This window comes from Heptranchias perlo, chromosome 11 (genome assembly GCF_035084215.1).
Source record: "Heptranchias perlo isolate sHepPer1 chromosome 11, sHepPer1.hap1, whole genome shotgun sequence".
Classification (NCBI taxonomy): Eukaryota; Metazoa; Chordata; class Chondrichthyes; order Hexanchiformes; family Hexanchidae; genus Heptranchias; species Heptranchias perlo.
In genome coordinates, this window is record NC_090335.1 from 76,621,738 (window position 1) to 76,644,426 (window position 22,689).

The window sequence follows — 22,689 nt, forward strand, 5'->3', positions numbered from 1 at the left end:
TAGAAGTGTTCAAAATTATGAGGGGCTTTGATAGAGTAGATGGGGAGAAATTGTTTCCACTGGTGGGAGGGTTGGTAACCAGAGGACACAGATTTAAAGCAATTGGCAAAAGAATCAGAGGGAGATGAGGAGGCCTTTTTTTAAATGCAGCGAGTTGTTCTGGTCTGGAATGCGCTGCCTGAAAGGGCGGTGGAAGCAGATTCAATAGTAACCTTCAAAAGGGAATTGGATTAATACTTGAAAAAGAAAAATTTGCAGGGCTATGGGGAAAGAACAGGGGAGCGGGGCTAATTGGATAGCTCTTTCAAAGAGCTGGCACAGGCACGATGGGTGAATGACCTCCTTCAGTGCTGTAAAAGTCTATGATTCTAGTAGGCTGTCCATAATACAATGATGAGCTCCAACGCTAATTACTTATTCTAGAATTACACAGAAATTACAACAAGGAAACAAGGCTTTCAGCCCAATCAGTCCATAGGAATGTTTATCTGCCACATGAGCAGTAGTTCTAATCCCATGTGCCCACTTTGTTCCCACATCCTTTTATCCCCCTTCCTTCAACCACCTACCTAACCTATACTTAAATGTTGACACAGTCTCTTCTTCAATCCAACTCCAGTAGTGCTCACAGCCTTGTGTAAAAAAAAATCTATGGCCCCATGCCCTAAAACCTTTAATCACTGGAAATAGTCTTAAGTAAATAAGGTAGGAAATCTGGCACAAATCACAAAAGTGACCCAGGAAACTACAGACCAGTGAGTTTGACATCCATTATGGGTAAATTATGGAAACTCTGATTAAAAATAAAATCATACTAGATAGCTAATATAGGCTCAGGAAGGGGTAGCAGGACATTTGGAGACTCATAATAAAACCATGTTGACTCTCGTTGATTGTATGAAGGGGAAATTGTGTCTGACAAATTTATTAGAGTTCTTTGAGGAAGTAACGGGCAGGGTGGATAAAGGGGAACCAATGGACGCAGTATATTTGGATTTCCAAAAGGCATTTGATAAGGTGCCACATAAAAGATTACTGCACAAGATAAGAGCTTGTGGTGTTGGGGGTAATATAATAGCATGGATAGAAGATTGGCTAACTAACAGAAAACAAAGAGTCGGGATAAAAGGGTCATTTTCAAAATGGCAATCTGTAACGAGTGGGGTGCCACAGGGATCAGTGCTGGGGCCTCAACTATTTACAATATGTATCAATGACTTGGATGAAGGAGCAGAGTGTCTTGTGACCAAATTTGCTGATAATACAAAGATAGGTGGAAAAGCAAGTTGCGATGAGGACACAAAGTGTCTGCAAAGGAATATTGACAGGTTAAGCGAATGGGCAAAAATTTGGCAGATGGAATATAATGTGGGAAAATGTGAAGTCATCCACTTTAGGAGGAAAAATAAAAAAGGCTAAATATTATTTGAATGGAGAAATACTACAAAATGCTGCGGTACAGAGGGATCTGGGTGTCCTCGTACATGAAACACAAAAAGTCAACATACAGGTGCAGCAGGTAATCTGGAAGACAAACAGAATATTGGCCTTTATTTCTAGGGGGATGGAGTATAAAAGCAGGGAAGTTATGCTACAACTGTACAGGGTGCTGGTGAGACCACACCTGGAATACTGCGTACAGTTCTGGTGCCCTTATTTAAGGAAGGACATACTTGCATTGGAGGCAGTTCAGAGAAGGTTCACTAGGTTGATTCCGGGTATGGAAGGGTTGTCTTATGAGGAAAGATTGAACAGGTTGGGTCTATACTCATTGGAGTTTAGAAGAATGAGAGGAGATCTTATTGAAACATACAAGATTCTGAGGGGACTCGATAGGGTAGATGCTGAGAGGATGTTACCCCTCATGGGGGAATCTAAAACTAGGGGGCATAGTCTCAGAATAAGGGGTCGCCGGTTTAAGACGGAAATGAGGAGGAATTTCTTCTCCCAGAGGGCCGTGAATCTTTGGAATTCTTTACCCCAAAAAGCTGTGGAGGCTGAGTCATTGAATACATTCAAGGCTGAGTTAGACAAACTTTTGATCAGCAAGGGAGTCAAAGGATATGGGGGAAAGGGCAGGAAAGTGGAGTTGAGGTAAAAAAAAATCAGATCAGCCATGATCTCATTAAATGGCGGAGCAGGCTCGAGGGGCCGAATGGCCTACTCCTGCTCCTATCTCTTATGGTCTTATGGGTGATCTTGCCAATCCAATTTACTGATTTCTTTGAGGGTGTGACAAAGGAGCTTGACAGGGATATGGCAGTGCATGTGGTGTACTTGGATTTCAGTAAGGCCTTTGAAACAGTTCCTCTGCAACAGCTGGTACTGAAAATAAAGGAAGTGGGAATCAGTGGAAATAATTTACAATGGATACGTAATTGGTTGACTGAGAGAATCCAGAGGGTGGTGGTACAGGGATTGTCACCAGCCTGGGGAGATTGTAACCAGTGGGGTCCCACAGGCGTCTGTTTCGGGACCTCTTCTGTTGCATATTTTTATAAATGACCTGGAGCTGGGAGTCACAAGCACAGAGGCTAAATTTGCAGTTGATACAAAGCTAATGAAAGTTGTAGACTCCAAAGCTGAACAGGATAAGCTACAGGAGGATTTGAATACACTTGGGAATTGGGCAGACAAGTGGCAGATGAAATTCAATATAGAGAAATGCAAAGTGCTTCAGAAAGGGACTATTACTTAAATGGAAAGAAAATAATGTGCATGGAAAATGAAAGCGATCTGGGGGTCCTGATGGACAATAAATTGAAAACTATCACAACAATGCTCGGTGAAAGTGAGTAAAGCAAATCAGATGTTGAGCCGAAATAGAGAGGTAATCCTGCCACTTAGAAAACTGTGTACAGTTCTGGTCGCCACAGTACAAGAAGGATATAGCAGCTATTGCAAGGATCGAGAAGAGAGCAACCAGAATTTCTTTTTAATTCGCTCATGGGATGTGGGCGTCGCTGGTGAGGCCAGCATTTATTGCCCACCCCTAATTGCCCTCGAGAAGGTGGTGGTGAGCCGCCTTCTTGAACCGCTGCAGTCTGTGTGGTGAAGGTTCACCCACAGTGCTGTTAGGAAGGGAGTTCCAGGATTTTGACCCAGCGACGATGAAGGAATGGCGATATATTTCCAAGTTGGGATGGTGCGTGACTTGGAGGGGAACGTGCAGGTGGTGTGTTGTTCCATGTACATACTACCCTTGTCCTTCTAGATGGTAGAGGTCGCAAGTTTGGGAGGTGCTGTCGAAGAAGCCTTGGCGACTTGCTGCAATGCATCCTGTGGATGGAACACACTGCAGCCATGGTGCGCCGGCGGCGAAGGGAGTGAATGTTTAGGGTGGTGGACGGGGTGCCAATCAAGCAGGCTGCTTTGACCTGGACGGTGTCGAGCTTCTTGACTGTTGTTGGAGCTGCACTCATCCAGGCAAGTGGAGAGTATTCCATCACACTCCTAACTTGTGCTTTGTCGATGGTGGAAAGGCTTTGGGAGTCAGGAGGTGAGTCACTTGCTGCAGAATAAACATAGAAACATAGAAAACATACCTCGTATCCTGAGACTGTAACCCCTGGTTCTGGTCTCCCCAGCCATCGGGAACATCCTCCCTGCATCTAGTCTGTCTAGTTCTGTTAGAATTTTATATGTTTCGATAGGATCACCTCTCATTCTTCTAAACTCTAGTGAATATAGGCCTAGTCGACCCAATCTCTCCTCATACGTCAGTCCTACCATCCCAGGAATCAGCCTGGCACACCTTCCTTGCACTCCCTCCATGGCAAGGGCATCCTTCCTCAGATAAGGACACCAAAACTGCACACAATACTCCAGATGTGGTCTCACCAAGGCCCTGTATAACTGCAGTAGGACATCCCTGCTGCTGTACTCAAATCCTCTTGCAATGAAGGCCAACATACCATTCGCCTTCCTAACTGCTTGCTGCACCAGAATGCTCGCTTTCAGCAACTGGTGTACAAGGACACCCAGTCTCGTTGCACCTCCCCTTTTCCCAATCTATTACCATTCATATAATAATCTGCCTTTCTGTTTTTACAACCAAAGTGGATAACCTCACATTTATCCACGTTATACTGCATCTGCCATGTTCTTGCCCACTCACACAACTTGTCTAAATCACATTGGAGCCTCTTTGCATCCTCCTCACAGCTCACATTCCACCCCAGCTTTGTGTCATCTGCAAACTTGGAAATGTTACATTTAGTTCCCTCATCCAAATCATTGATATATATTGTGAATAGCTGGGCCCAAGCACTGATCCCTGCGGTACCCCGCTAGTCACTGCATGCCACTCGGAAAAAGACCCGTTTATTCCTACTCTCTGTTTCCTGTCTGTCAACCAATTCTCAATCCATGCCAGTATATTCTCCCCAATCCCATGTGCTTTAATTTTGCGCACTAACCTCTTGTGTGGGACCTTATCAAAAGCCTTCTGAAAATCCAAATACACATCCACTGGTTCTCCCCTATCTATTCTACGAGTTACATCCTCAAAAACTCCAGTAGATTTGTTAAGCATGATTTCCCCTTCATAAACCCATGCTGACTTTGTCCAATCCCGTTAATGCCCTCCAAGTGTTCTGTTATCACATCTTTAATAATAGACTCTAGCATTTTCCCCACTACTGATGTTAGGCTAACTGGTCTGTAATTCCCTGTTTTTTCTCTCCCTCCTTTTTTAAATAGTGGGGTTACATTTGCCACCCTCCAATCTGTAGGAACTGTTCCAGAGTCTCTAGAATTTTGGATAATCAGGCCCTGGGGATTTGTCAGCCTTTAGCCCCATTAATTTCCCTAGCATTATTTTTTTTTAAACTAATACTGGTTTTCTTCAGTTCCTCCCTCTCACTAGACCCTTGGTTCCCTAACATTTCTGGCAGGTTATTTGTGTCCTCCTTTGTGAAGACAGAACCAAAGTATGTGTTTAATTGTTCTGCCATTTCTTTTGTTCCCCGTTATAATTTCCCCCATTTCTGACTGTAAGGGACCTACATTTGTCTTCACTAATCGTTTTCTCTTGACATATTTATAGAAGCTTTTACAGTCAGTTTTTATGTTCCCTGCTAGTTTACTCTCATACTCTATTTTCCCCCTCTTAATCAACCTAATTGTCCTCCTTTGCTGAATTCTGAACTGCTCCCAATCCTCAGGCTTGCCGCTTTTTCTGGCAATTTTATATGTCTCCTCTTTGGATCTAATACTATCTCTAATTTCTTTTGTAAGCCACGGTTGAGCCACCTTTCCTGTTTTATTTTTGCGCCAGACAGGAATGAATAATTGTTGTAATTCCTGCACACGTTCTTTAAATATTAGCCATTGTCTATCCACCGTCATCCCTTTTAGTAAAGTTCCCCAATCTATCATAGCCAACTCGCACTCGTACTTTCATAATTTCCTTTATTTAGATTCAGGACCCTAGTTTCGGATTCAACTACTTCACTCTCCATCTTAATGAGGAATTCCATCATGTTATGGTCGCTCTTCCCTAAGGTACCCCGCACAACAAGACTGTTAATTAATCCTTTCTCATTGCACAATACCAAGTCTAGGATCGCCTGTTCTCTAGTTCGTTCCTCAACGTATTGGTCTAGAAAACCATCACGTACACACTCCCGGAATTCCTCCCCCACAGTATTATTGCTAATTTGGTTTGACCAATCTATATGTAGATTAAAGTCACCCATGATTATAGCTGTACCCTTCTTGCATGTGTTTCTAATTTCCTATTTAATGCCCTCCCCTACATCTCCACTACTGTTTGGGGGCCTATAGACAACCCCCACCTCAATACCCAGGCCTTTGACCTGCTCTCGTAGCCAAAGTATTTATGTGGCTGGTCCAGTTAAGTTTCTGGTCAATGGTGACCCCCGGGATGTTGATGGTGGGGGATTTGGCGATGGTAATGCTGTTGAATATGAAGGGGGGGTGGTTCGTCTTTCTCTTGTTGGAGATGGTCATTGCCTAGCGCTTGTCTGGCGCAAATGTTACTTGCCACTTATGAGCCCAATCCTGGATGTTGTCCAGGTCTTGCTGCATGCGGGCATGGACTGCTTCATTATCTGAGGGGTTGCGAATGGAACTGAACACTGTGCAATCATCAGCGAACATCCCCATTTCTGACCTTACGATGGAGGGAAGGTCATTGATGAAGCAGCTGAAGATGGTTGGGCCAAGGACAATGTCCCGGGTGTGTGATGATTGGCCTCCAACAACCACTACCATCTTCCTTTGTCATGATGTGGAGATGCCGGTGATGGACTGGGGTTGACAATTGTAAACAATTTTACAACACCAAGTTATAGTCCAGCAATTTTATTTTAAATTCACAAGCTTTCGGAGATTTTCTCCTTCCTCAGGCAAACATTTGCCTGAGGAAGGAGAAAATCTCCGAAAGCTTGTGAATTTAAAATAAAATTGCTGGACTATAACTTGGTGTTGTAAAATTGTTTACAATCTTCCTTTGTGCTATGTATGACTCCAACCACTGGAGACTTTCTCCCAATTCCCATTGACTTCAATTTTACGAGGGCTCCTTGGTGCCACACTCGGTCAAATGCTGCTTTGATGTCAAGGGCAGTCACTCTCACCTCACCTCTGGAATTCAGCTCTTTTGTCCATGTTTGGACCAAGGCTGTAATGAGGTTTGGAGCAGAGTGTTCCTGGCAAAACCCAAACTGAGCGTCAGTGAACATGTTATTGGTGAGTAAGTGCCGCTTGATACCACTGTCGACGACACCTTCCATCCAATGATTGAGGGGATGGAGGGATTGGATTACGAGGAGCGATTATGTGTTCTCACTGGACGAGAGAAGGTTAAGAGGTGATATGATTGTTGTTTTTAGGATTCTAAAGGGACTAGATAATATAGACAATGACAAACTATTTCACCTTGTCCAGAACAGTAGAACCACAGTACACGGCCTGCACTTGAAGGGAGGTAAATTCAAAACTAATCTGTGGAAACAATATTTCAGTGAGCGAGTGGTCAATCCGTGGAACAGGCTCTCCAGGGAGACAGTATTGATTAATTCAAATGCAAATTAGATAGGTTTCGTTCAGAAAATAATATTTTGGGATACAGTATGTGAGTAATTTGAGACATGACATGTTGTAAATGTAACATGCTTGGGAGGAACAGGTGACTTTGGACCTATGGTCCCCAAAGCTCTCCACCACTGGGGGTTTTCCTCACTTCATATCTGGGTCTGTTGGAGACTCATTGATAGAGAATGATTGCTATGATTAGTCAACAACTCCATTATCTTTGTATCATGCGACAAGCAGGAAGGTAGACGGCGAACTCGATGGACCTTAGTTTTTTAAATCTAGAAATTCCTATGTTGCTATGTACTCTGACCATCCTATCATAATTTTAAATACCACAATCATCTCTGTATTAACAGCTGTGAAAACAGCCCCAAATTTTCAAATCATTCTTCGTATTGTATTTCCTCATACAAAGCGGCATCCTAGTGAATCTATTGCCTCAATATCCTTCCTGTCGTGTAGAGCCCAAATCTGCACACAGTACTCCAACTGTAGTCTTAAGGTTTTATTTAGATTCTCCATTACATCTTGACCTTTATATTCTATACCTCTTGCCATAAAACCCAGTATTCCATTAGCTTTTTTTATGGCCTTAACCATTTGAGGTGCTGTTTTTAAGTTCTTGTGACCCTGAACTCCTAAATCCCTCTGCTCTTCCACATTATCCAGCTGCCCCCCAAAGTATAATTATTACTTTAATTTTCACCAAAATGTACCACCTCACATTTACTGACACTGAATTCCATCTGCCAATTATTTCCCAACTCACCATCTTATCAATATCTCCTTGCAGCTTCCTTTGGTCTTCAAAATTATTTCCTCTGCGTCCTATTTTAGTATTGCCTGCAAATTTGGACACTACCCCCTTTAACCCTATATAACATAAGAACATAAGAAATTGGAGCAGGAGTAGGCCAATCGGCCCCTCGAGCCTGCTCCGCCATTCAATAAGATCATGGCTGATCTGATCCCAACCACAAATCTAAAGAACACAAGAAGTCGGAGCAGGACCCGGCCACATAGCCCCTGGGCCCTCTCCGCCACCCACAGGGCATTGACCGATCCGAACTCAGCTTCATGTCCAATTTCCTGCCCGCTCCCCATAACCCCTAATTCCCTTTACTTCTAGGAAACTGTCTATTTCTGTTTTTAATTTATCTAATGATGTAGCTTCCACAGCTTCCTGGGGCAGCAAATTCCACAGACCTACCACCCTCTGAGTGAAGAAGTTTCTCCTCATCTCAGTTTTGAAAGAGCAGCCCCTTATTCTAAGATTATGCCCCCTAGTTCTAGTTTCACCCATCTTTGGGAACATCCTTACTGCATCCACCCGATCAAGACCCTTCACAATCTTATATGTTTCAATAAGATCGCCTCTCATTCTTCTGAACTCCAATGAGTAGAGTCCCAATCTACTCAACCTCTCCTCATATGTCCGCCCCCTCATCCCCGGGATTAACCGAGTGAACCTTCTTTGTACTGCCTCGAGAGCAAGTATGTCTTTTCTTAAGTATGGAGACCAAAACTGTATGCAGTATTCCAGGTGCGGTCTCACCAATACCTTATATAACTGCAGCAATACCTCCTTGTTTTTATATTCTATCCCCCTAGCAATAAAAGCCAACATTCTGTTGGCTTTCTTGATCACCTGCTGCACCTGCATACCAACTTTTTGATTTTCTTGCACTAGGACCCCCAGATCCCTTTGTACTGCAGTACTTTCCAGTCTCTCGCCATTAAGAAAATAACTTGCTCTCTGATTTTTCCTGCCAAAGTGCATAACCTCACATTTTCCAATATTATATTGCATCTGCCAAATCTCCGCCCACTCACCCAGCCTGTCTATATCCCCTTGCAGGTTTTTTATGTCCTCCTCACTCTCTACTTTCCCTCCCATCTTTGTATCATCTGCAAATTTTGATATGTTGCACTCGGTCCCCTCCTCCAAATCGTTAATATAGATTGTAAAGAGTTGGGGACCCAGCACCGACCCCTGTGGAACACCACTGGTTACTGGTTGCCAGTCCGAAAATGAACCATTTATCCCAACTCTCTGCTTCCTGTTCGATAACCAATCCTCCACCCATGCCAGAATATTACCCCCAATCCCGTGATTTTTTATCTTAAGTAATAATCTTTTATGTGGCACCTTGTCGAATGCCTTCTGGAAGTCTAAATACACTATGTCCACTGGTTCCCCTTTATCCACCCTATACGTTATATCCTCGAAGAACTCAAGCAAATTTGTCAGACATGACTTCCCCTTCATAAAGCCATGCTGACTTTGTCCTATTAAATTATGCTTATCTAAATGTTCCGTTACTGTCTCCTTAATAATAGACTCCAAAATTTTACCCACCACAGATGTTAAGCTAACTAGCCTATAATTTCCAGCCTTCTGCCTACTACCCTTTTTAAATAACGGTGTTACATTAGCAGTTTTCCAATCTGCCGGGACCTCTCCTGAGTCCAGGGAATTTTGGAAAACTATCACCAAAGCATCCACAATCCCCACTGCCACTTCCCTCAAGACCCTAGGATGGAAGCCATCAGGTCCAGGGGATTTATCCGCCTTGAGTCCCTTTATTTTACTGAGTACCATCTCCTGAGTGATTTTAATCGTATTTAGCTCCTCCCCCCCGAGAGTCCCCTGTTTGTCCAGTGTTGGGATATTCTTAGTGTCCTCTACTGTAAAGACTGAAACAAAATATTTGTTCAGCATTTTTGCCATCTCCATGTTTCCCACCATTAATTTCCCGGTCTCATCCTCTAAGGGACCTATGTTTGCCTTAGCCACCCTTTTTCTTTTTATATAACTATAGAAACTCTTGCGATCTGTTTTTATATTTTTTGCTAATTTCTTTTCATAATCTAACTTCCCTTTCTTAATCAATCCTTTAGTTATCCAAATCATTGATGTACAGTGAACAGAAGCAGTCCCAGAACTGAACCCTGTGGGACACAGTTACCCACATCCACTCACTCTGAAATATTGCCCTTATCTCCTGCTCTCTGCTTCCTCCCTTCTAACCAATTTATTAATCCAATTTGATACCCTCCCCCTAATTCCATACACCTTAATCATTTCCACGTTCCTGTGTGATACCTTTCTGAAAGTCCACGTACACCACATCCACTGCATTTCCCCAGACTGTGTCTGTCACCTCCTCAAAGAACTCGATCAGGAGTCAAGCACAACCTTCTTTTCTAAAATCTGTGTTGGCTGTTTCTAATTATTTTCTCTTCATCTAGATATTTTTCAGATATTTATTAATTTCACTTTAATAAAAGATACCAAAATTTTTCCAATCACAGATGTCAAACTAACTGGTCTGTAATGACCCAGGTTAGCTCTACCTCCCTTTTTGAAAATGGGTAGATCATTGGCCACTCTCCAATCCTCCAACACACGTCCACTCTCACTAGAACCCTGACATATGATTTCTGGGGCCTCTGCTATTTCTTCTCCATTTTCCTCAGGATCCTAGGATGTATACCATCAGGTGCCAGCACTTTGTCCTCCTTTAGCTTAACTATTCATTATAATTTCCCTCATCTCACTTTCAACCAACTCAGGATTTACCTCCTCTCCAATATCTTTCTCCTTTGTAAACACTGAAGTGAAGTACTTGTTAAGTATCCCTGCCAATTTCTGCTGTATTCTCTCCAAACTGATCCTCCTCTCCTCTTGTCTCAGGGATCCCACCTCACATTTAACAATTCTCTTTTTACTGACATATTTGTAGACTGCTTTACTGTTCTTTTTAATAATTTCAACTCCCCCTTTGCATTCCTTATCCCTTTTTCGACCTCTTTCCTTATTTTCTCATACTCTTATTTTATTGTACCTGCAGGCCCCATATATGTCCCCTTCTTCAATTTTAGTTTGTTTCTAATCTTATGTATCCATGGCATTCAGAAACTTGAAGTAAACACAAACTGTCCCCAATATCGGAGCAACAAATAAAATGGTCAGCTACAAATGTAGGGTACCATAAGACCATAAGAGATAGGAGCAGGAGTAGGCCATTCGGCCCCTGGAGCGTGCTCCGCCATTTAATGAGATCATGGCTGATCTGATTTTTACATCATCTCCACTTTCCTGCCCTTTTCCCCATATCCTTTGACTCCCTTGCTGATCAAAAATTTGACTAACTCAGCCTTGAATGTATTCAATGACTCAGCCTCCACAGCTTTTTGGGGTATAGAATTCCAAAGATTCACGACCCTCTGGGAAAAAAAATTCCTCCTCATTTCCGTCTTAAACGGACGACCCCTTATTCTGAGATTATGCCCCCTAGTTTTAGATTCCCCCATGTAGGGTAACATCCTCTCAGCATCTACCCTATCGAGTCCCCTCAGAATCTTGTATGTTTCAATAAGATCTCCTCTCATTCTTCTAAACTCCAATGAGTATAGACCCAACCTGTTCAATCTTTCTTCATAAGACAACCCTTCCATACCCGGAATCAACCTAGTGAACCTTCTCTGAACTGCCTCCAATGCAAGTATGTCCTTCCTTAAATAAGGGCACCAGAACTGTATGCAGTACTCCGGGTGTGGTCTCACCAGCATGCTGTACAGTTGTAGCATGACTTCTCTGCTTTTATACTCCATCTCCCTAAAAATAAAGGCCAATATTCTGTTTGCCTTCCGGATTACCTGCTGCATCTGTATGTTGACTTTTTGTATTTCATGTACGAGGACACCCAGATCCCTCTGTACCGCAGCATTTTGGAGTATTTCTCCATTCAAATAATATTTTGCTTTTTTATTTTTCCTCCCAAAGTGGATGACTTCACATTTTCCCACATTATAATCCATCTGCCAAATTTTTGCCCATTCGCTTAACCTATTAATATCCCTTTGCAGACACTTTGTGTCCTCACTGCAACTTGCTTTTCCACCTATCTTTGTACCATCAGCAAATTTGGCCATGAGACACTCTGTTCCTTCATCCAAGTCATTGATATATATTGTAAATAGTTGAGTCCCCAGCACTGATCCCTGTGGCACCCCACTAGTTATAGATTACCATTTTGAAAATGACCCTTCTGTTAATTAGCTAATCCTCTATCCATCCATATATTACCCCCAACACCATGAGCTCTTATCTTGTGCAGTAATCTTTTATGTGGCACCTTATCAAATGCCTTTTGGAAATCCAAATATATCCATTGGTTCCCCTTTATCCACCCTGCCCGTTACTTCCTCAAAGAACTCTAATAAATTTGTCAGACATGATTTCCCCTTCATAAAACCATGTTGACTCTCCTTGATTGTATTATGAGTCTCCAAATGTCCTGCTACTACTTCCTTAACAATGGATTCTAGCATTTTCCCAATGACGGATGTTAGGTTAACTGGTCGATAATTACCTGCTTTCTGTCTCACTCCCTACTTGAATAGGGGTGTTACATTTGCAGTTTTCCAATCCACTGGAATCTAGTGAATTCTGGAAGATTACAACCAATGCATCCACTATCTCTGTGGCCACTTCCTTTAAGACCCTCGGATGCAAGCCATCAGGTCCAGGAGACTTGTCAGCCTTTCGACCCATTAGTTTACCTAGTACTTTTTCTCTAGTGATAGTTTTTAGTTCCTCCCTCCCCTTTGCCCCTTGAGTTTCTACTATTATTGGTATGTTATTAGTGTCTTCTACTGTGAAGACAGATACAAAATATCTGTTCAATTCCTCTGCCATTTCTTTGTTTTCCATTATTATTTCCCCAGTCTCATCCTCTAAGGGACCAATGTTTACTTTAGCTACCCTCTTCCTTTTTATATACTTGTAAAAGCTTTTACTGTCAGTTTTTATATTTCTTGCTAGTTTACTCTCATAATTTATTTTCACCCTCTTTATTATTCTTTTAGTCATCTTTTACTGGTTTTTAAAGTTTTCCCAATCTTCGGGCTTACCAGTAATCTTTGCCACGTTGTATGCTTTTTCTTTTAACCTGATACCATCCTTGACTTCCTTAGTTAGCCATGGTTGGTTCACCCTTTTTGTGGAGTCTTTCCTCCTCACAGGGATATATTTTTGTTGCGAGTCATAAAATATCTTTTTAAATGTTTGCCACTGCTTAGCCACCATCATGCCATCTAATCTGTTTACCCAGTCCACTTTAGCCAATTCCACCCTCATTCATTCATAATTGCCCTTATTTAAGTTTAATACAGTAGTTTCAGACCCAAGATCCTCGCTCTCAAACTGGATGTGAAATTCTATCCTTTACTTTGAGATCATTAATTAATCCTGTTTCGTTACCCATTACCAGATCCAAAATGGTCTGTTCCCTGGTTGGTTCCCGCACGCATTGTTCTAAGAAACAGTCCCTAATACACTCTATGAACTCCTCCTCAAGGCTATTTTTGCCAATTTGATTTGTCCAATCTATGTGAAAGTTAAAATCACCCATGATTATTGCATTACTTTTTTTACAAGCCCTCCTTATTTCCTGATTAATATTTTGCCCTACAGTGTAGCTACTGTTAGGGGGCCTATATACTACTCCCACCAGTGATTTCTTTCCCTTGCTATTTCTCACCTCCACCCAAATTGATTCAACATCTTGATCTTCTGAGCCGAGATCATTTCTCACTATTATACCAATGCATCCTTTATTAACAGAGCTACCCCACCACCTTTACCTTTTTTCCTATCTTTCCAAAATGTTAAATAACCCTGAATATTTAGCTCCCAACCTTGGTCACCTGCAACCACATCTCTGTAATGGCCACGAGATCATACCCATTTGTTTCTATTTGTGCCGTCAATTCATCTTTCTTATTACGAATGCTGCGCGCATTCAGATAAAGAACCTTTCATTTTGTCTTTTTACCATTCTTTCCTACCCCGGCCCCATTTTGTAGTGCGCACTTATGTTTGTACGCTCTGTCCCTTCCTGACACACTCTATTTATCATTAACCTCATCACTTTCCCGTACTACTTCCTTGTCTTTTCTCTTTATCAATCTAAACTTTGCCCCACCTGAGCCCTTCCCCCTCTACTTAATTTAAAGCCTTCTCTACTGCCCTCGTTATTCGGTTTGCCAAAACACTGGTCCCAGCATGGTTCAGGTGAAGCCTGTCCCAACGGAACAGCTCCCTCTTTCCCCAGTACTGGTGCCAGTGCCCCATGAATCGAAACCCACTTCTCCCACACTAATCTTTGAGCCATGCATTCATCTTTCTGATCTGATTTACCCTGTGCCAATTTGCTCGTGGCTCAGTTAATAATCCAGAGATTATCATCTTTGTGGTTCTGCTTTTTAAACTTAGTCCCTAGCTGCTCAAACTCCCTCAGCAGAACCTCTTTCTTAGTCCTACCTATATCGTTGGTACCTACGTGGACCACGACAACTGGATCCTCCCCCTCCCACTCCAAGTTTCTCTCCAGCCAGGAGATGTCCTTAACCCTGGCACCGGGTAGGCAACACAGCCTTCGGGACTCTCGCTCTTGGCTGCAGAGAACAGTGTCTATCCCTCTAACTATACTGTCGTCTACTACAACCACATTCCTTTTACTCCCCCCTCTTGAATGGCCCCCTGGCCAGTTTGCTTATCCTCCCTGCAGTCCCTGTACTTGTCCACAAGGGCTGCAAGAACCTCGTATCTATTGGACAAGTGCAGAGGCTGAGGCTCCTGCAGTGCTATCTCCTGGATCCCCGTACCTGCCTCACTCGCAGTCACACCCTCCTGTCCCTGACCACGTGCCAATTCTACAGTATTTAGTCTAAGGGGTGTGACTGTCTCCTGGATCAAAGTGTCCAGGTAACTTTCTCCCTCCCTGATGCCTCGCAACGTCTGCAGCTCCTCAACTCGGAGCCGAAGTTCCTCGAACTGCAGACACTTACCGCAGATGTAGTCGCCCTGGACAAAACTGTCCAGTGGCTCCCACATATTGCAGCTGCAACACATCTCCTGCCCTGTCATAACTATATTATTTATTTAATTGATTACTACAATGCCAATCAAATTATTTTTTAGGTTGAACCAAGTACTGGCCTGGTTTAATTTATCAAATTAAGTTTCGTTTTTTAAAAAAAATTAGTTTTATGCTATAAGTTACAGTCCTAAGAAAGAAGAAAACAGAAGAGATACTCACAACCAACCACCTACCTGCCTTACCTGTGGCCTTACACTGCAGTTTGGTTTTGTTGTTGCATTGACCCGCTCTCGGTATGCTCCGCTCTGCTGTCCAAACAAATGCACCTCACCCCTTACTGCACCGAATCCCCTCACTCACCAAATTCTCAATTATAGACTGTCAAAACCAGACTCTGTCAATAGCTGCTACTCTGTGCTCCCTCACTCCGTGCATCAGCAAAACCCTTCCGAATTTATGCTAGCCAGAATGCCAAGCACCCAAGTCAGCCCCAGCTGACAGTAGATTAACAGTTCTAACCAGTCACCTAATTAACGAGGTGACCAACTGCCACTTCAGGCTGCTTGTTTACCACTAACTGAAAACTGCAAGTTAAAATTAAATTTAAGTTAAATGCTTGATGCCAAACTTAGTCAAATTTTAGAATAAAATCAACCCTTAAAAATGCCCTCACTCACCAAATTCCCAATTATAGACTCTGTCAAAACCAGACTCCGTCGATAGCTGCTACTCCATTTCTGTAAAGTTTAACCATATTAAACTTCACAGAGACTGATCAACACATGGAATGCTCTCCGGATAGGGCAGTGGAGGTGAAAATCCTGGAATCATTTAAGAAAGAGCTGGATGCTGTGAGAAGGGAACAGTAGGGTCTCCCTGGATGGATGAGTGAAGATGGGCCAAGTGACCTGACTTTCCTCCTGTATAAAGTCAGAAATGGGGATGTTCGCTGATGATTGCAGTGTTCAGTTCCATTCGCAACCCCTCAGATAATGAAGCAGTCCATGCCCACTTGCAGCAAGACCGGGACAATATCCAGGCTTGGGCTGATAAGTGGCAAATAACATTTGCGCCAGACTAGTGCCAGGCAATGACCATCTCCAACAAGAGAGAATCTAACCACCTCCCCTTGACATTCAACAGCATTACCATCGCTGAATCCCCCACCATCAACATCCTGGGGGTCACCATTGACCAGAAACTTAACTGGACCATCCACATAAATACTGTGGCTACAAGAGCAGGTCAGAGGCTGGGTATTCTGCGGCGAGTGACTCACCTCCTGACTCCCCAAAGCCTTTCCACCATCTACAAAGCACAAGTCAGGAGTGTGATGGAGTACTCTCCACTTGCCTGGATGAGTGCAGCTCCAACAACTCTCAAGCAGCTCGACACCATTCAGGACAAAGCAGCCCGCTTGATTGGCACCCCATCCACCACCCTAATCATTCACTCCCTTCACCACCGGCGCACAGTGGCTGCAGTGTGTACCATCCACAGGATGCACTGCAGCAACTCGCCAAGGCTTCTTCGACAGCACCTCCCAAACCCACGACCTCTACCACCTAGAAGGACAAGGGCAGCAGGCAAATGGGAACAACACCACCTGCATGTTCCCCTCCAAGTCACACACCATCCCGACTTGGAAATATATCGCTGTTCCTTCATCGTTGCTGGGTCAAAATCCTGGAACTCCCTTCCTAACAGCACTGTGGGAGAACCTTCACCGCACGGACTGCAGCGGTTCAAGAAGGCGGCTCACCGGTTTGGACATGCTCGTTTACCGTCCTACTTTTATTTTCTAATTCAGTATCAGAACAGATGCTACTTACTCAGTCTGATCGACCTTTGGCCCCAAAATATGAAGTTCCCTCAGTACAAGCCGTATTAGTAACTTAAATAAAAACAAAAAAAACTTATCAATTAGGACAAAATGCCTGATTTTACACTTTATATAAATCTACCTCAAAGAATGACTCAAATCTAGTGAAGATAAGACAGAACCTAGAAGGCACTTGGGTTTTAAAACGTAATACCATCATTCTTCAGCAGCTTACCACTTAAATGTCTGTGTCCACACAATAAATTACTTTTGAAATGCAAGATTGTTATGTGGCTTTAATGATCATCGTTAACTGTCTGTTTTGACCAGATCCGTTGGTTGTGGGATCGCTTAGCTCTATCTACAGCATGCTGCTTCCGCTGTTTTGGCATCTCATTTTCAGGTACGCCTGGTGTTGCTCTTCTATACTCCTAGTTGAACCAGGGTTGGTCATCTGGCTTGATGGTGATGGAGGATTGAAGGATATGCCGGGCCATGAGGTTACAGGTTGTGGTGGGAATCCAATTCTGCTGCTGCTGATGGCCCACAGCACCTCATGAATGCCCAGTTTTGTGCTGCTAGATCTGTTATTCACCACAACACGGTGAGGTCAAGTAGGTTATTCCCTCGAGGTCGTTCGCGCACCATCTGCCGCAAGACAAGTCTGGCAGCTATGACCTTCAGGACTCAGCCAGCTCGGTCAGTGGTGGTACTACAGAGTCACTCTTGGTGATGGACATTGAAGTTCCAAAATCAGAGTATATTCTGTGCCTGTGCTACCCTCAGTGCTTCCTTCAAGTGGTGTTGAACAAGGAGGAGTACTGATTCATTGGCTGAGGGAGGACGTAAGGTGGTAATTAGCAGGAGGTTTCCTTGCCCATGTTTGACCTGAAGCCATGACACAGACCCACCAGAGGTGGGGGTACAGTGGTATACAGACTGGTGGGAACGCTCAACTGGGTCTGTCCTGCCGGTGGGACAGGACATACCCAGGGATGGTGATGGAGGGATCCGGGACTTTGAATGATAGGTATGATTCTGTGAGTATGACTATGTCAGGCTGTTGCTTGACTAGTCTGTGGGTCAGCTCTCACAATTTTGGCACCAGTCCACAGATGTTAGTGAGAAAGACATTGCAGGGTCAACTGAGCTGGATGTGCCTTTGTTGTGTCCGAATTCGATGCCTAGGTCCCAGCCGAGTGGTCTGTCCAGTTTCATTCTTCTTAGTTGTATCAAACTGCTACAAAGAATGAGTGCCTTGCTAGGCTATTTCAGAAGGCAGTTAATAGACAACCACATTGGTGTAGGACTGGAATCACATACAGGCCAGACCGGGTAAGGACCGCTGGTTTACTTCCCTAAAGGACATTAGTGAGCCAATTGGATTTTTACGACAATCCGACAGCTTCATGGTCACTTTTACTGATACCAGCTTTTTATTCCCGATTTCATTTTTTAAACTAAATTCAAATTCACAAACTGCCGTGGTGTGATATGAACTCTGAAATATTAGTTCAGGCCTCTGGATTACTGTATCCTGACTTAAGGGCCAGTGGCTAACTGGCATAGTGGGCGACCTGGGCAGTGAGGGGCCGCGGGCGGCCGGGGCTGAACTTTCCCATTCAGCTCCAGATAATCCTGCCGACCACTACTCTAATGAATAGGGTGGATGAACAGCAGGAAGCTTCCTGGAGCTTTGTATTGGTAAGTTGTTCAGTTTTAATTAGTTAAGCTTCAACAGTTTCCCTATGCATACTTAGCAGTTCCTAACCAGCCTGCGTCTCAGCTGTTGGGTGAGGCGGCGGGGGGTGGTGGGGGGTGCACTCCATATTGGGCAAGCAGAAATTCTACAGGTGTGGATGTCTCAGTAGTTTGGTTCGGATGCCCTCGAAAGTGATGAGGTCCCATATATGTCAAACACTTTACTGTCCAAATACACAATATACAGTACATTATAGGAGACACTGCTTGTTGAGTCAGGTGGCAGTAATGCAATCATGAGTCCAGAGACTTGAAACTCATTTAAAGCCTGCAACAGATTGCTGTCATGCTGTTCTTGGAGGGTTCTGGGCACCCAATATACAAAAATGTGAGATAATGACAATGGCATTTCTACTCACCAAAAAAGCAAAGGCATCAGCCATCATCAGCATGTAAAAAACATTGTTCCAACCGGTGGGGGAGATGAGGCCAGCTAACAGAGGCCCTAAAGCAGCACCTGCAGGCAGAGAAAGGCACAGTACAGGAGTCAGTCAGTCCCAGGAACATGGCAGCAGAATACCAACACGGAACTTCAAAAACTCATTCAAAGAGCTACCTGTTTACCTCCTAGATCCCAGACTGCCCAGGACCACGAGACCCTAGCAGGACAAATGGACACTTTTCACTGTGAACGTGTTTGCAGTTTCCTATTCTAGTACATGTTAACTTGCAGTGTCTAAATTAAGATTAACTGCCATTCATTAACCTGTTTTAATATTTACATTGGCAGTCACAAGGGAAACACCAGCAGCACTACCTGGGGTAGGGGCGGTGGAGGAGAAAGGGAAGAAAAGATGTCAACACAAAGTGCCTAAAGCTCCAGTCAGAAGTGCAATACTTATTGCAACAACTACCTGCATTTATATAACAACTTACATTTATGTAGCGCCTTTAACTAGTAATACGTCTCAAGGTGCTTCACTGGAGTGTTATCAAACAAAATTTGATACTGAGCCACATAAGGAGATATTAGGTCAGGTGACCAAAAGGTTGGTCAAAGAGATAGGCTTTAAAGAGTGTCTTAAAGGAGGAGAGAGGTGTAGAGAGACAGGGAGGTTTAGGGAGGGAATTCTAGAGCTTAGGGTCTAGGCAGCTGAAGGCATGGCCACCAATGGCCCAGCAATTAAAATCAGGGATACGCAAGAGGCAAGAATTGGAGGAGTGTAGAGATCTCAGAAGGCTGTAGGGCTGGAGGAGGTTACAGAGATAGGGAGAGAGCAAGGCCATGGAAGGATTTGAAAAGAAGGATGAGAATTTTAAAATCAAATCCGGGAGCCAATGTAGATCAGTGAGCACAGGGTGATGGGTGAATGGGGCTTGGTGTGAGTTAGGATACAGGCAGCAGAGTTTTGGATGAGCACAAGTTTATGGAGGGTGGAAGATGGAGGCCAGTCAGAAGAGCATTGGAATAGTCAAGTTTAGAGGTAACAAAGGCACGATTGAGGGTTTCAGCAACAGATGAGCTGAGGCAGGAGCAGAGATGGAAGTAGGTGATCTTGGAGATGGAGCAGATATGTGGTCGGAAGCTCATCTCAGGGTCAAATAGGATGCCAAGATTGTGAATGGTCTGGTTCAGACTCAGACATTGGCCAGGGAGGGGGAATGGAATCGGTGGCTAGGGAATGGAATTTGTGGTGGGGACCAAAGATAATGGCTTCAGTCTTCCCAATATTTAGTTGGAAGAAATTTTTGCTCATCTGGTACTGGATGTCGGACAAGCAGTGTGACAAATCAGTGACAGTGGAGAGGTCGAGGGAAGTGGAGGTGAGGTAGAGCTTTTTTTTTTATTCGTTCATGAGAACGTGGTGTGAGCCGACTTCTTGAACCTCTGCAATCCGTGTGGTGAAGGTTCTCCAACAGTACTGTTAGGTAGGGAGTTCCAGAATTTTGACCCAGCAACGATGAAGAAATGGCGATATCTTTCCAAGTCGGGATGGTATGTGACTTGGAGGGAAATGTGCAGGTGGTGTTGTTCCCATGTGCCTTTTTTTTTTAACGCATTTATGGGATGTCACGTCGCTGGCAAGGTCAGCATTTATTACCCATCCCTAATTGCCCTTGAGAAGTTGGTGGTGATCCGCCTTCTTGAACCGCTGTAGTCCGTGTGGTGAAGGTTCTCCCACAGTGCTGTTAAGTAGGGAGTTCCAGGATTTTGACCCAGCAACGATGAAGGAATGGCGATATATTTCCAAGTCAGGATGGTATGTGACTTGGAGGGGAACATGCAGGTGGTGTTGTTCCCATTTGCCTGCTGCCCTCGTCATTCTAGGTGGTAGAGGTTGTGGATTTGGGAGGTGCTGTCGAAGAAGCCTTGGCGAGTTGGTGCAGTACACCCTGTGGACGGTACACACTGCAGCCACAGGTGGTGCAGGGAGTGAATGTTTAGGGTGGTGGATGGGGAGCCAATCAAGCGGGTTGCTTTGTCCTGGATGGTGTCGAGCTTCTTGAGTGTTGTCGGAGCTGCACTCATCCAGGCAAGTGGAGAGTACTCCATCACACTCCTGACTTGTGCCTTGTAGATGGTGGATGGTGGAAAGGCTTTGGGGAGTCAGGATGTGAGTCACTCGCCGCAGAATACCCAGCCTCTGACCTGCTCTTGTAGCCACAGTATTTATGTGGTTGGTCCAGTTAAGTTTTTGGTCAATGGTGACCCCCAGGATGTTGATGGTGGGGGATTTGAGTGAAGAAACTTCTGCTCCTCTCAGTCCTAAATGTCCTATCCCGTATCCTGAGACTGTGACCCCTCGTTCCCGACACCCGCCCCAGCCAGGGGAAACATCCTCCCTGCATCCAGTCTGTCTAGCCCTGTCAGAATTTTATGTTTCAATGAGATCCCTCTCATTCTTCTGATGTTGTGTATTTCAAAAGATATTTGATAAAGTGCCACATAGTAAACTTGTTACCAAAATTGAAGCCCATGAGATTAAATTGGCTAAGGGACAGAAAGCAGAGAGTAGTGAATGGCTGTTTTTCAGACTGGAGGGAAGTATACAGTGGTGTTACCCAGGGGTCAGTATTAGGAGCACTTCTCTTTTTGATATATATTAATGACCTGGACTTCGGTATGCAGGGTATAATTTCAAAGTTTGCAGATGACACAAAACTTGGAAATGTTGTAAACAGTGAGGAGGATAGTAGCAAATTTCAGGAGGACATAGACAGACAGGTGAAATGGGCAGACACATGGCAGGTGAAATTTAATGCAGAGGAGTGTGAAGTGATGCATTTTAGGAGGAAGAATGAGGAGAGGCAATATAAACTATTTTAAAGGGGGTACAAGAACAGAGATACCTCATGGGTGCCCAGTTTTGAGCTGCTAATTCTGTTCTTAATCTATCCCACTTAGCACAGAGGTAGTGCCACATGACACGATGGAGGGTATCCTCAGTGTGAAGACAGGACTTGGTCTCCACAAGGACTGTGTGGTGGTCACTCCTATCAATATTGTCATGGACTGATGCATCTGCGACAGGTAGATTGGTGAGGATGAGGTCAAGTAGGTTATTGCCTCGTATTGGTTCTCCCATTATTCATTAATTGCCAGCAAGCTAATACAATCAATTTATATGCACTTTCGTTCAGAGGACAGGATTTCTCTTTTAAGTTCAACACACATGAAGAACAGGCCTGGTGCAATCAATCTGTTGTGCTCAGGTGTTACGGTATTCTATAGAGAACTGAGTTCTATCTAAGGGATCTGCACAGACTGGTTGTCCATGGAATCTCTTAGTAATGTCATGGTGTCTTTGGGGTCAAGTGTTAAACAGTCACCTAACATGTGGCTGAATAAGGTGCTGGGATTAGCCTTAGTCTGGATTTAGGTGACATTTTAGGATTAATCAATATATTTCAATTCATGCCAATCCTATCACAACGTGTCCCTGAATAAACCAGTGGATTATTTGGGTTAACTGACCAGAGTGCCTCTCATCAGACCAGGGAAAGTAGTGATGTGTTGTAAGATGTTCATTTAATGCAGTTCAGTTTGTCAGACACTTACCTATGGAGCCAGTCCCATCAATGATTGCGGTGACAGTGGACAGGGCTTTGGAATTTCCCGTCAAGCTCTTGTGTGTGCCCTGAAATCAGAAATCATTCAGGAAATGAAACAGAATCACCACAGACAACCTTCAGTATTATCAAACCTCTCCAATA

The 22,689-nt window shown here is 43.9% G+C and overlaps 1 protein-coding gene across 1 annotated transcript in view; it reads right to left on the bottom strand.

Moving 5' to 3' along the window:
• Positions 1 to 15,651: 15,651 nt before the first annotated feature.
• Positions 15,652 to 22,689, bottom strand: part of slc37a1 (solute carrier family 37 member 1) — a 107,698-nt gene continuing 100,660 nt past the window's right edge. The window contains exons 17-20 of the mRNA XM_067992250.1: positions 22,535 to 22,613; positions 18,894 to 18,991; positions 16,784 to 16,845; positions 15,652 to 15,688 (exon numbers count right to left, since the gene is read on the bottom strand). Coding sequence (XP_067848351.1) covers positions 15,652 to 15,688; positions 16,784 to 16,845; positions 18,894 to 18,991; positions 22,535 to 22,613 — 276 coding nt within the window. The remainder of the gene's footprint in view (positions 15,689 to 16,783; positions 16,846 to 18,893; positions 18,992 to 22,534; positions 22,614 to 22,689) is intronic.